This window comes from Danio rerio, chromosome 11 (genome assembly GCF_049306965.1).
Source record: "Danio rerio strain Tuebingen ecotype United States chromosome 11, GRCz12tu, whole genome shotgun sequence".
NCBI classification, from domain to species: Eukaryota; Metazoa; Chordata; class Actinopteri; order Cypriniformes; family Danionidae; genus Danio; species Danio rerio.
The window spans coordinates 3,667,501-3,681,884 of NC_133186.1; the positions used below are offsets into that span (position 1 = coordinate 3,667,501).

A 14,384-nucleotide genomic window follows, 5' to 3' on the forward strand; every position below is an offset into this window, starting at 1 on the left:
TGGGCCATTTCCAGGCTGGTTTTCAGCCATTTCCAACCTGGTCTTAGCTGGTCAGACTGGAAAATGACCAGCTAAATCCAGCTTAAACCAGCTTGACCAGCCTGGTTTAAGCTGGTTTTGGCTGGGCTCCCAGCCTGGCTAGGCTGGTCAAGGGCAAATATATATTTTTGCAATCCTATTTGCTGAAATATTAAAAGAAAAACTCTACGATGGTGTAATTAAGACTTTCAGAAAAGAATATAATTGTGTGAGACTGAAAACGGCAGCCAGATGAGAGAACAATGTCAAATTTACTGTCCATAGACGTTGCTTTAGAAACACCTGAATAGCTTAACCGGTAATTCGTTTTTTTTGTAATGTGATACAAAGGTTATATAAAACATACATAAATACATATAAATATACATATGTTTTTATATTAAATCTGAATATTAAAAACATTCAAGGATTTAAGATGCTGATAACTGTTAAACACGGCAGCCATTTTATGTTTACCTTCACACACGAGCTCTGGGTCTTTCTCATTATTCTCCTCATTTACAGGCTCGAAGCAGCAGAGGATCATTGGAGGACAGGAGGTTCAGCCATACTCCATAAAGTACCAGGCCTCAGTCCAGTACAACAACTACCATTACTGCGGAGGAACACTCATACACCCGCAGTGGGTGGTCAGTGCTGCCCACTGCTGGAGACCGTGAGTACTTGCATCAATTCAAACACACCACAACTAGCCATTTTTATCAACCCTTTCGACTTAACCAAGATAAAAAGAGTGCATCATACGTCCTTTAGCTTTTGTGGTGTTTAATATTGTGCCAAGTAGGCTACCATGCTGTTTAATCTCTATAAACTGATCAGAACTCCCCCTCATAACAGAAGATCTAATGGCTTCCGCTACAAATACCACGAAACATACATATTATTAAACAATTTAATACTTAACAATACCATTTAACCATTAAAAGCAGTAAAATTTTGTTCATAATGTGATGTGGCAAATATTTAATTAGGATTTATTGGTTTTAACATGCCACCAGAGGGCAAAACTTTTTAGCAGACGCCAAAAGCAAATATCAGACGGTAGCCTACTTATAAACACTAAAAAAAATGCCAAACAATTCCTTCATGTTGTCCCAACACAAATTGATAAAGTTTACTTAATTGTTTATTCAAATGTAAGTGGATTGAACACAAAAAATTTAGTTGTCCCAAAAAACTCTCAAGAATTGTGTTGATTCAGCTCATTTTAAACAAGTAGTTTTTTGTTTTGTTTTTGCTTTTACGCTCACAGTTGTATATCGGTTATATCCGTGCCTAATTTCAGATAATAAGATGTTTAGTTTCTTATTCATTTTTAAAATATGGATGTCTTAAGTCCAGATTATAGTTTACAGCATTATTTTGTAAAATATTGGCTTTAATGTGTTCCCAATGGGCTCCATGATACCCAAACGACATCAAATCGACATCAAGCATGTCAAAAGCACAGTATTACTTACTAGGTTACATTGCAACTACAAGCTGCCAACAAATTGTCATTAGAGAATAAGAAGACTGTCTGCTTAATATCTGCTGACACTTCTCCACCAACAGACAATCTTCATAACTTTGCAAGTACATGTGAATTTACACTAATCCTTACACTCTACTATTACTCTAATGAGAATTCATTGACTTGTTGACTAGCTCAACTTGCGGTCTGTGTGGGTCCTAACGCCCCAGTATAGTGAAGGGGACTCTATATTGCTCAGTGAGCACCGTCCTTCGGATGAGACATAATATCGAGGTTGTTAAAAATCGCAGAATGTCCTTTGAAAAAGAGTAGGGGTTTAACCCCAGCATCCTGGCCAAATTTGCCCACTGGCCTCTGTCCATCATGGCCTCCTAACCATCCCCATATCCAACACAATCTCACGGCATTTCGTAACGTTTTGATTCAGTGGCTAATTCGTATGAATTCGTACGATCTAATTCGTACAATTTAGTACGATTTGCTCACCCCCCAATGACGGTTGGATTTAGGGGTGGGGTTATGTGCCACGCCTCCATTTTAAAATCATACAAATTCGTACAAATTAGCCACTAAACTGGCAAAACGTAAAATACTTACGTTTTCTCGTGAGATCAGGCTGCCCAATCATAATTGGCTTCATCATTCTGTGTCCTCTCCACCAATCAGCTGGTGTGTTGTGTGCGGTCTTGCGCAATATGGCTGCCGTCATGTCATCCAGGTGGATGCTGCACACTAGTGGTGGATGAGGAGATTCCCCCCAACATGTAAAGCGCTTTGAGTATCCAGAAAAGCGCTACATAAATGTAAGGAATTATTATTATTATGAATATGTTACAACTCAACAAAAAGATAGAGTGTACATGTGGTAGGCCGACACAGACTTTACTGTATGCAATATTGTTGGTTTCTGTTGTCTCTGTTTACAGGAGCTATTTAATCAAAGTGGTGTTAAGTGAACATGACCTCTCTAAAATCGAGGGCTTTGAGCGCGTGTTCAATGTGTCCAAGGCCCTGGTGCATTACATGTACAATTACAGGACGTTTGATAGTGACATCATGCTTCTGAAAGTGAGTTCATCAAGCATCAAATCGATAAATGCAAAAAGTAGTTATTTTAATAACTACTCTTTACTTTTTAGGAAATATTACATCTGCAGTGCATCTGGAAAGTATTGATAGTGCTCGACTTTTTCCAAATTTTATTTTTTTATGTTACAACCTTATTTTAAAATGGATTAAATTCATTTATTTCCTCAACCTTCTATACACAATCCCCCATAATGACAATGTGGAAAAAGAGTTTTTGAAATTGTTGCAAATTTATTACAAATAAAAAACCTAAAAAAAATAAAAAAAAATCAGATGTACATCAGTATTCACAGCCTTTGCTCAATACTTTGTTGATGCAGCTTTGGCAGCGATTACAGCCTTAAATCTTTTTGAATATGATGCCACAAGCTTGGCACACCTGTCTTTGGGAATTTTTTTGATATCTCCAGAGATGTTCAATAGGATTTAGGTCTGGGCTCTGGCTGGGCCACTCAAGAACATTCACCGAGTTGTTGTGAAGTCACTCCACTGATATTTTGGCGGTGTGCTTTGCGTCATTGTTCTGCTGGAAGATGAACCATCAGCCCAGTCTGAGGTCAAGAGCACTCTGAAGCAGGTTTTCATTCAGGATGTCTCTGTACATTGCTGCATTCATCTTTCCCTCTATCCTGACTAGTCTTCCAGTTCCTGCTGCTGTATAAAATCTCCACGGCATGATGCTGCCACCACCATGCTTCACTGTAGAGATGGTATTAGCCTGGTGATGAGCGCTGCCTGATTTTCTCCAGACGTAACGCCTGGCATTCACTCCAAAGAGTTCAACTTTAGTCTCATCAGACCAGAGAATTTGGTTTCTTATGGTCTGAGAGTCCTTCAGATGCCTTTTGACAAATTCCAGGCAGGGAGTGGCTGGCCACTCTACCATGCAGGCCTGATTGGTGGATTGCTGCACAGATGGTTGTCCTTCTGTAAGGTTCTCCAGAAGAACGCTGGAGCTCAGACAGAGTGACCATCAGGTTATTGATCACCTCCCCGACTAAGGCCCTTCTCCCCTGATCATTCAGCTTAGATGGCCGGCCAGGTCTAGGAAGAGTCCTGGTGGTTGCAAACATCTTCCACTTATGAATGATGGAGGCCGCTGTGCTCATTAGAACTTTCAGAGCAGCAGACATTTTTCTGTAACCTTCCCCAGACAATCTTGTCTCGGAGGTCTACAGACAATTCCTTTGTCTTCATGCTTGGTTTGTGCTGTCAACCCTGGGACCTTATATAGACAGGTGAAAGCCTTTTTAAATCATGTCCAATCAGCTGAACTGACCACAGGTGAACTCCAATGAAGCTGCTGAAACATCTCAAGGATGATCAGTGGAAGCAGAATGTACCTGAGCTCAATTTAGAGCTTGACGGCAAAGGCTGTGAATACTGATGTACATCTGATTTTTCAGCTTTTTTATTTTTAATAAATTTGAAACAATTACTTTCCAGATGCTCTGTAGATTTCTGTCCTCTAATACAAATCAGAATTTCAGCATCATTACTCCAGTCTTCAGTGTTGCTTTATTAAATTATTATTACTGTTAGTATGTAGTTATTAAATGATTATAAATGTTGAATATGCAGTTAATAATGTATGTGTTTGTGTGGTTCAGTTGGAGAAGCCAGCAGAGCTAAGTGCCACCATCCAGCCAGCTGTGCTGCCGGTCTCCGTCCCGGCTCTACAGGGCGGCACAGTGTGCATCGTGAGCGGCTGGGGCGTCACTCAGGTTTACAGCTATTACCTGTCGCCCGTCCTGCGAGCCGTGGATGTCCAGATCATCCCGCAGTGCCAGTACTATTACTACTACAGGATCACAGACAACATGGTGTGCGCCGGCTCCCCGCTGGGCGGAAAAGACTCCTGCCAGGTGAAGCATATAGGGTTTTTATTGTGACACTGAAGAGGACGGTGTGCACACCAAGGTTACTTGCATTAACAAAAGCTCAAATTAAAAGTGTTGGCCAAACATTTTCATTAACTGAATAATAATAATAATAATAATAATAAATTGAAAAATGAACTGATATAACATTATAATTAAACAAATCCTTGCTTTAATTTACAAACTAAAGGAAATAAACTGTGATAATGTGAGATCTGTTGAAGGTTTTGGTTTGATTCTGCTAAAACAAACAGTCTCACGTGTTGGTCTGTGTTTGTCTGCAGGGCGATTCTGGCGGGCCGCTCATCTGTAATGGTTATTTTGAGGGCATCGTGTCCTGGGGCATCAGCTGTGCCAACGCTTATTTTCCTGGGGTCTACACCAAAGTTCGCAACTACATTCCCTGGATGACCTGGATAATCGACAACGACACCAGCTAGAATGTTGTTTTCAATGGTTGTTGAAGTGCGGTACTGTTAAAAATACCACCAGATGGTTGTAAGGATACTCAATAAGATGGTCAAAGTCTGTTAGATAAAATAGGAGAATCAAATATACACAGTTGAAGTCAGAATTATTAACGCTACTGTGAATTTGTTTGTCTTTTTCAAATATTTCTTAAATTGTGTTTAACAGTCTTATTTGTTTTATTTCGGCTAGAATAAAAGCAGTTTGTATTTGTTTTACAACCATTTAAAGGTCAAAAAGTCATCATTACAAAGATAAAAGAAATTATTAGAAATTAGTTATTAAAACTATTATGTTTAGAAAAGTGTTGAAAAAAAGTCTTCTCTATTAAACAGAAATTGGGGAATAAAATACGGCTAATAATTCTGACTTCAACTATGTCTATATATATATATATATATATATATATATATATATATATATATATATATATATATATATATATATATATATATAAATAATTTTCAGTACAAGCTTACAATAAGTTCTCATTTATAAACATTAGGAATGACATATTTTGATGTATTTTGTAAGCGTTCTGTCATTGACTTGTTTTCAACATGTCTGAAAATCTTTCTTCTGTTGAACAGTTTGAAGAATCTCAGAAATCGGTAGCCATTGTCTTATAGTATCTTTCCTATGAATCCCATTCTTTCCTATGAATGTCAATGGCTACCCCTTCCCAACAATCTTCTAAATAACATACATGTTTTTTTTTTACAGAAAACAAGAAACTCAATCTGGCTTAAATGTTTAAGGAAATGATGAATAAATTATCAATTTCAAGAATGAAAATTTCCTAATTATGTACTCACCCTCAAGTGGTTCCAAACCTTTTTGCGTTTCTTTCTTCTGTTGAACACACAAGAAGATGTCTCGAAGAAAGCTGAAAACCTGTAACCATTGACTTCAATATAGAAATAAGTAATAGAAAAACAAATTCACAATTCTACCTGTATTTCCAGCCTGATTTTACGAGAAACCACAACTATTTTACGTTTTGTCAATTTAGTGGCTAATTCGTATGGTTCAGTCATACGAAAATGTAAGATTTTTTTAAAAGGAGGCATTGCAAACCACACCCCTAAACCCAACCAACATTGGAGGATGATTTTATAGGCATCCAAAAAAAAAAAAGAGAAAAGCCCTTGCTGCAGCCTGATTTTCACCACGTTTTCAGATTTTACCACATTCTCACCCTGTTATTTACTTGTTTATTTTATCTTTTAGCTTTCGCTTTTGTCTTACCTGCTTTCTGGAACCATTCTTCACCAGACTCAAACCCCTTTAGAGTCAACAGAGTGTAAAAATCTTGATTGTTCTGTGGGTCTCATCTATCAAATCTGATCTTTATTTTGTATTCTCTATTGGATTCGGATCAGGTGATTGGCTGGGCCATTCTACAGCTTGATTTTCTTTCTCTAAAAAGCATTTGAGAGTTTCCTTGGCTGTGTTTTGATCATTGTCTTGCTGCTAATGTGGATGTTGGACTGAAGCAGCTGATATTCACTTACACTGAGGAAGGACAGAGGCTTGCTGAAGAACAACTAAGAGATGTCAGCTGCTGTCTGGGCCTTTACTACCTTTCTACAACTCCCTTCCTTCATGTGTTCAATACTTTTTCCCTGTGTCATTTCATTTTATGACACAGAAATTCATTTGTAAACTAAATAGTTTCGTTTTCTTTGCATATATGGATTTCTTTGATTGTTACCAACATCCACTTAAAATTTCACATGAACAGCACCTTTAGAAATATGTTTTCTGAAAACAATGCTGACACTTATACATATAGTGTTACCCTATTTCTCAAACAAGAATTTCAAATGTATTTAAGAATATAATCAGAACAGGTTATGAATTTCAGAAACTTTCAGTTGTGGTTAAATTCACATTCATATCGACACAATATTTAATTCCTCCATTTAAAACCCTTTTATTTTTAATGTCATTTCAAGGCGGGAGAGTGTGAAAGCATAAACGGCGCAGTTGGCCTATTAATCTCCAGCTGTCTGCGGTGAAAAGCGAAGGATTTTTCACTGCTACTCCATTGGGAGTGCGATTGTGTTATTGTGCGGTGACCTTTATTCCTCACGGCTGAGGGAAAAGGTTGCGATGTCGTCCCTGACTGGAAATTACATAAGTTTACAGCACGACAGCATCGCACACATCAAACACGGAGCATATGGGAGGAGGGAGAACTGGGAAAAGGGGATTGGACGTCGCATATGGGAAAAAAAGAACAACTAAATCACAGGCAACTCTGCTGAGCCGCAGAACGACTACACACACACTACATAGCAACATGGAAGACCAAAAGATGATGCACGAGCTTATTAATGGGTTGAATGGGCACTTGTTGGGAATAAAAGAGTTGACTCGAAAATCTCAAGAGGCTAAGAAGTTCGCCTATTGCCCATACAGCAAGTTTCGAGTCGGGGCAGCACTGCTGACACATGACGGGACGGTTTTCACAGGTGAGGATGTTATAATATAATAAATATATATATATATATATATATATATATATATATATATATATATATATATATATATATATATATATATATATATTAGTTTAATAGAATACAATATAAGTATAATATAATATAATACAATTTAATAAAATATTAGTATAATATAATGTAATATATAATATAATATTAGTTGCATATAATATAATATTAGTATAATGTTATATAATATAATATAACATAATATAATTTAGTATAATATAATATATTATCAATATAATATGATATAAGTATAATATAATATAATTTAGAGATAAAGTTAATTTTGAAGCTGCTAAATTAAGACTGATGACCCCCGCCAACCCCTCATTATAATAAAAATATTAATAGTAATACATAACAGTTTGTAACCCTTCATTGCCTTGAATTTAAACATGGAGATTGTTGTACGCATCTGTCGCTAATTTAGTCATTTACCCCCACAGACAGTGTTTTAGATGTAAACCTATACAGTTTTATTGTATTCTCAGCTTTTCCCCTTTTTTCCTTTCCATGTTTGTTCTTGGTGGTTTTTGTTTATGTTTGTAAAATGTAAAAAATGTTAAATCTTTTAAAAAAAGATACTTCAGGAGGTTGTTATCGCAGAATTACACCAGACATAAAAGCGGAGCACTGTTGTTTAAGACTAAAGGGCTTTATTCTGTGAAAATAACCATCCTGGATGTACTTTAACCCACTTATTACACAGCTACTTGCCACAAAGTATGAAAATTAGACAAAACAATGTTCATTCATTGTAATATAAATGTGATATTATACAAAGGGGCCAATTAAGTCATTTGGAGGCCCTAAGCAAATTCAGCCATGAGGCCCAAAGATATTAATATGCACCTTTTGTATTTATTTGTTTTTGTCTTTTTGTTTTAATATCTTTTTTTTTCGATGTTTTCTTTTTATATTAAAACAACATTACAATTATATTTGTTAGACCCCTCACTGTGAGGACAAAGTGGAAGCACTCGCACTTTTAGACAGGCTCGTAAAACAACAACCGGGCATAGCAGATTTAGTTCCTCTTGGCTTTGTGGCTGTTCATTAAAATGACGGCAAGGTTTGTTCGAGCTTGGGTCGACCATGGCTTGTTATTATATGTATATATTATTACAGTGTTAAGTCTTGGCTGTGTATTTAAAACATGGCGGTTCCTTTGTTTTCATTTTGGCTTGGTGCGCAAGCGACAGACGTATCTCTGTAAACCAATAACAGTCAGCTGAGTGTCTTTGCCTTTTCGTACCCTTTGCAAAGGGTGCTGAAAAAGTGGTACGGAATGGTACGCCTTTTGACAGTGGAAACGGTGTTACGGTTACTAATTTAAATATGACTCTTGAACCAGAGACAACAGAACATAAATAAACAACCGCCAAAGTGCTCCAGCCAAATTATTTATTAACAGAACAATCAATAACAAAACAATCCAAAATTAAGGACAGGAGTGAATGCCACACGCAACAAACGGCCAAGCATACCAAACCGTACTGTACCACTTAAATGATTATCACTGGGTGATTTATTGAACTCAATACGCAATCAATAGTGAAATGATATCAGTTTTTAGCATAATTAGTAGTCTAATATTCAAGCTGACTAATGATGACTCAGGTTGAGTAATGTAATGATTATTGCTCTCTCAGTTGACGTGACGCAGCCTTGAACTGCAGTGAAGCAGCACTTATTGACTGCTGTACAATGACCTTAGTGTTAGTCACTACAGAAGCACGAGACACTTTGTCGTCAGAAAGTAAATAAAAACTTGTCCTTTGACATGACAGACCCCTCCAGACCAGCCAATAGAAATCAAACTGGCTACAAAACACAAGTACAGGACGTACCTTCTATAATATTTGTCTTGTGTGTTAACAGTGTGACGCAATGCATTTTTAAACAGAGGCCACTGAATGTTAAAGGGGACCTATTATGCAAAAATCACTTTTATAAGGGGTTTAAACACAGTCTGTGAATCTAGCCAGCATCTAATGCTAAAAAATGTATTCATTTTAGGGTTCATAATCACACTTGATAAGAACAGTCTGCAGAAACACTTTGATTGACAGTCTCTCTTTGCATGTGTCTTCAGAGAGGAAAAGCCCCGACCACTGGTGACCACCTCATTAGTAGGGCCAGACAGAATCTGTGGACATTTTTGCTATTTCTGTGGAGAATTTTGTAAAAATAAATCTGCAGATTTATGTGGAATGATTTTGGGAGTATCATAAGAAAAAACGTAATAAGTTAAATTATTTATTATTATTTATCATTGTTATTATTTAACGTTTAGAATGCAAATCCAATTAGATCCACTTATTTGGTAAACAAAGCACGTCTCTAATATAATATATCAACTACAAGCCAGAAAAAATACTTTACAGACTGTATAGTAAATAAATCAAGAAAACATTTTAATATCAGTCATTAATATTACTGAAATTAATTTAAAACCTGAATGAATATAAATTTACACACATTTACACAAGCCAATGAATAAATACTCAATGATAGGCGCAGAAGTGTGGGCCAACTCATTAGCATAAGACATTAGTCTTGTTTTTGAATCTGCCACTATGCTGACACACAGGCATTTGTAGCTCCGCCCACTTTTAAAAAGAGCACAATTTCATTTGAATATAAAGCGACAGTCACCAAAACACCACAATTAGGATCAAAGCCTGAAAGGGTCGGTTTCAGAGAGTTATAAAACATTATTTGTGTGGCTTTTTTTTTTTTAGATGAAACTGCACATACACACTCCAAAGCAGGGGTCACCAATCTCGGTCCTGGAGGGCCGGTGTCCCTGCAGGGTTTAGCTCCAACTTGCTTCGACACACCTGCCTGAGTGTTTCAAGTATGCATTTAAGACCTTGATTAGCTATTCAGGTGTGTTTGATTAGGGTTGGAGGGCAAATCTGCAGAGCACCGGCCCTACAGGAACAAGTTTGGTGACCCCTGCTCTAAAGGTTCACTTTAAAGGGATAGTTTGCCCAAAAATGCTAATTACCTCACTATTTACTTAAATCTTTGAGCTTTCTGAACACAAAAGGAGATATTTTGAAGAATGTTGGTAGCTGTTGACTTCGAGAGAAGGATAAAATACTATTGAAGTCAATAATGTTGTTTCCATCCATCCAAAGATGTGAATTACACTCAGAAAATGATTGGCTTGTTCAGACTACTTATTTAAAATGAGCTGAAACACAATTCTTGAGTTTATTTTTGGGACAACTTAATTGTTTAATGTTCAATACACTTAAATTAGTGAAACATAATTAACTATGTTAGGGACAACATGAAGGAACTGTGTGGAAGCCAGCATTTTTTACAGTGTAGATTTGTGCAATAGTATCTGGATACTGCCTTTGTGAGGCAAGCTGTGATCGCATCATTCAGCGATGCAATGTCAGACACAATGCACTCAATGGAGTGAGTGATGTCACTGTGACGGGTAGGGTTAGGGGTGGGGTTAGGTGAGCGCATTAAAAAGCATTGGATGCAGCTTAGATTGCACTGCACCGAGTCTGCAGCCAGACCCCTCTCGATTTATGTGCAAATCAAGAACAATCGCGTAACACATCATGAGTCCGACCTGGCGCCAAAAATTATTTATTTGGTAAATGTGCTTCCATCATAGTTTATGCTAATTTTTTCCTTATTGATTACATTTTTATCCTACTCAGTATACGTTCTTTTCATGGACTTTTTCAAAATGTATGCACATCTTGGCGTTTCCATGAAACATTTTTTATATATAATCGTTCAAAATGAGCATAAACAGGTAGATGAAAACATAGCTGATGGTTTCCAAACATTCTTCAAAATATCTTCTTTTGTGTTCAACAGAGGAAACAAGCTCAAAAAGGTTTTAAACAAGTGAGTCAACGATGACAGTATTCAAATTTTGGGGAGAACTCCCCCTTGAAGGTGACACGGTGGCTCAGTGGTTAGCACTGTCGCCTCACAGCAAGAAGGTTACTCGTTCGAGTCACGGCTGGGCTATTTGGCATTTCTGTGTGGAGTTTGCATGTTCTCCCCATGTTGGCGTGGGTTTCCTCCAGGTGCTCCGGTTTTAGTCCAAACACATTCTATAGGTGAATTGGATGAACTAAATTGGCCGTATTGTATGAGTGTGCGTGTGAATGAGTGTGTATGGGTGTTTCCTAGTACTAGGTTGCAGCTGGAAGGGCATCCGCTGCATAAAACCTATGCCAGAATAGTTGGCGGTTCATTCCGCTGTGGTGACCCCTGATAAATAAGGGACTAAGCTGAAGGAAAATGAATGAAGTCACCTTTTAATTTAAACCCAATACATATATAACCTTCTTTATTATGTCTCCACATCAGGGTGTAATGTGGAAAACGCATGCTTCAACCTGGGAATCTGTGCTGAGAGAGTTGCCATTTCCAAAGCTGTGTCTGAGGGCTACAGGGATTTCAAAGCCATTGCTATTGCGAGGTAAACCTCTCTCTACTGTACTCAGCTGGCCCTCTAGTGGAGGGAAATGACATTTCAGTGGTGGGTCAGCATTTCTGACCACTTTAACAGCTTGCCTAAGTAACACAATGATGTGTCTTTCAGTGATATGTGCGAGAACTTTATTTCCCCCTGTGGAGGATGCCGGCAGTTCATGAGAGAGGTAAGTTCCTTTTTACACTGTATTCAGTGCTTCAAGGGTTTTGCAAAAAAAAAAAAAAAAAAAAAAAAAAAAAAAAAAAAAAAAAAATAATATATATATATATATATATATATATATATATATATATATATATATATATATATATATATATATATATATATATATATGTGTGTGATGTTCTGCAACAAAAATGATTGTTTTTTTTTAGTGTTAAAAAATTCTTGTTGCCTTCATCTTGCTGCTTTTTTTTTCATTGTTGAAACAACTTAATTTTTTTTGTCATCTTATATCATAACTTACACTCACTGGCCACTTTATTAGGTACACATTACTAGAATCGGGTTGGACTCATTTTGCCTTCAGAGCTGCCTTAATCCTTCGTGGCATAGATTCAACAAGATACTGGAAACATTTCTCAGAGATTTTGCTCCATGTTGACATGATAGCATCACACAGTTGCTACAGATTTGTCAAAACATCCATGATGCAAATCTCCCATTCCACCACACCTCAAACGTGCTCTATTGGATTGAGAATTGGTGACTGTGGAGGCCATTGAAACTGCTTGAAATGATTTGAGATGAGATGATTTGTGTTTTTTGACATGACGCGTTATCCTGCTGGAAGTAGCCATCAGAAGATGGAGACACTGTGGTCATAAAGGGATGGACATGGTCAGCAACAACACTCAGGCAGGCTGTGGCGTTGACACGATGCTCAATTGGTACTAATGGGCCCAAAGTGTGCCAAGAAAAATCCCTGACGCTATTACACAACCAGCCTAAACCCCAGATACAAGGCAGAATGGATCCATGCTTTCATGTTGTTGATGCCAAATTCTGACCCGACCATCTGAAAGTTGCAGCAGAAATGGAGACTCATTAGCCCAGGCAACGTTTCTCCAATCTTCTATTGTCCAGTTTTGGTGAGCCTGTGTGAATTGTAGCCTCAGTTTCCTGTTCTTAGCTGACAGGAGTGGCACCCGGTGTGGTCTTCTGCTGCTGTAGCCCATCCGCCTCAAGGTTGGACGTGTCGTGTGTTCAGAGATGCTCTTCTGCAGACCTCTGTTGTAACGAGTGCTTATTTGAGTTATTGTTGCCTTTGTATTAGCTCGAACCAGTCTGGCCATTCTCCTCTGACCTCTGGCAACAGCAAGGCAATGAGGGGGCGTGGTTAAGTATGTTAGCCACGCCCACTATGCAGGAAATCTGCAGCTATTTAAAAAAAATGTGAACTGAACAAGTTTTGCAACATTTGCTTGATTTTGCATTAACAAATTGGGATTCATTAATCATCTTTAATAATTTTTTTCTGTCCGCAGTTTGGTTCTAACTGGGAAGTGTATTTGTCCAAACCTGACGGTTCCTATGTTGAGATGACGGTTGAGGAACTTCTGCCTGCATCTTTCGGACCAGAGGACTTAAAAATGAAGAAAGCGAACATTCGGAATGAGTTCTGAAGAGGAGATTCTAGAGGAGATCGCATATGTTGAAGCCAGAATTTTTACCAGCCCTCCTGTGACTGTTTTTCTTGTTCAAATATTTCCCAAATGATGTTGAACAGATTGAGGAGTTTTTCACAGTATTTCCTATAATATTTTTTTCTTCTGGAGAAAGTCTGATTTGTTTTATTTTGGCTAGAATAAAAGCAGTTTTTCATTTTTAAAATCATTTTAAGGTCAATAATACTAGCCCCCTTAAGCAGTGTTTTTTCCTCAACCTTTTTTTTTTGCCTTGAGACCTCCTTTTATTATGTATTGAAAAAAAAAAAATTCTCTCCGTTAAACAGAAATTGAGGAAAGAAATATACAGGGGGTTAATAATTCTGACTTCTCAACTGTACAGGAGAGCTTTGCTGTGTATATAGTACATTATGAAACATTGTGTTTAAAGGGATAATTCAAGTGAAAACTACCTCATCATTTATTCTCCCTCATGTGGTTTTAATCCTTTATGAGTTGCTTTCTTCTGTTGAACTCACTAGATGATATTTGAAAGAATGCAAGTTGATGGAACTCCTCGACTTCCATAGTAATTTAGATTTTTCCTACTATGGAAGTCAATGGGCTTTCAGCATTCTTCAAAGTATCTTCTTTTGTTTTCAAGAAACAAGGTTTGAAACAAGTGAAGAGGGAGTAAATGATGACAGTGTTTCCATCATAAACTATCCCTTTAACAGTGCTGAATGTTAACTAATTTATATACTCTTTAAATGTTTGTAAAGATTGTAATTATTCTTATTTTTGAATAAACAACAAAATATGAGTGAACACACT

The 14,384-nt window shown here is 37.3% G+C and overlaps 3 protein-coding genes across 5 annotated transcripts in view; 2 read left to right on the forward strand and 1 right to left on the reverse strand.

Moving 5' to 3' along the window:
* Nucleotides 1-687, reverse strand: part of si:dkey-33m11.7 — a 20,175-nt gene extending 19,488 nt beyond the window's left edge. For all 3 annotated transcript variants that reach the window (XM_073916264.1, XM_068224262.2, XM_073916263.1), the window contains exon 1: nucleotides 496-687. Coding sequence is in view for 2 of the 3 variants with exons in the window: in XM_068224262.2 (XP_068080363.1) it covers nucleotides 496-565 (70 nt within the window). In the remaining variant the exon portion in view is untranslated. The remainder of the gene's footprint in view (nucleotides 1-495) is intronic.
* Nucleotides 1-5,200, forward strand: part of si:dkey-33m11.8 — an 8,262-nt gene extending 3,062 nt beyond the window's left edge. The window contains exons 3-6 of the mRNA XM_688372.8: nucleotides 544-694; nucleotides 2,440-2,581; nucleotides 4,213-4,467; nucleotides 4,767-5,200. Of these exons, the coding sequence (XP_693464.4) occupies nucleotides 544-694; nucleotides 2,440-2,581; nucleotides 4,213-4,467; nucleotides 4,767-4,922 (704 nt within the window). The 3' untranslated portion in view covers nucleotides 4,923-5,200. The remainder of the gene's footprint in view (nucleotides 1-543; nucleotides 695-2,439; nucleotides 2,582-4,212; nucleotides 4,468-4,766) is intronic.
* Nucleotides 5,201-7,237: 2,037 nt separating this feature from the next.
* Nucleotides 7,238-14,378, forward strand: cdab (cytidine deaminase b). The gene is given in 4 exon segments (NM_205679.1): nucleotides 7,238-7,427; nucleotides 11,817-11,928; nucleotides 12,052-12,109; nucleotides 13,431-14,378. Coding segments are annotated over 4 exon segments (480 nt in total). The 5' UTR covers nucleotides 7,238-7,255; the 3' UTR covers nucleotides 13,569-14,378.
* The last annotated feature ends 6 nt before the right edge of the window (nucleotides 14,379-14,384 follow it).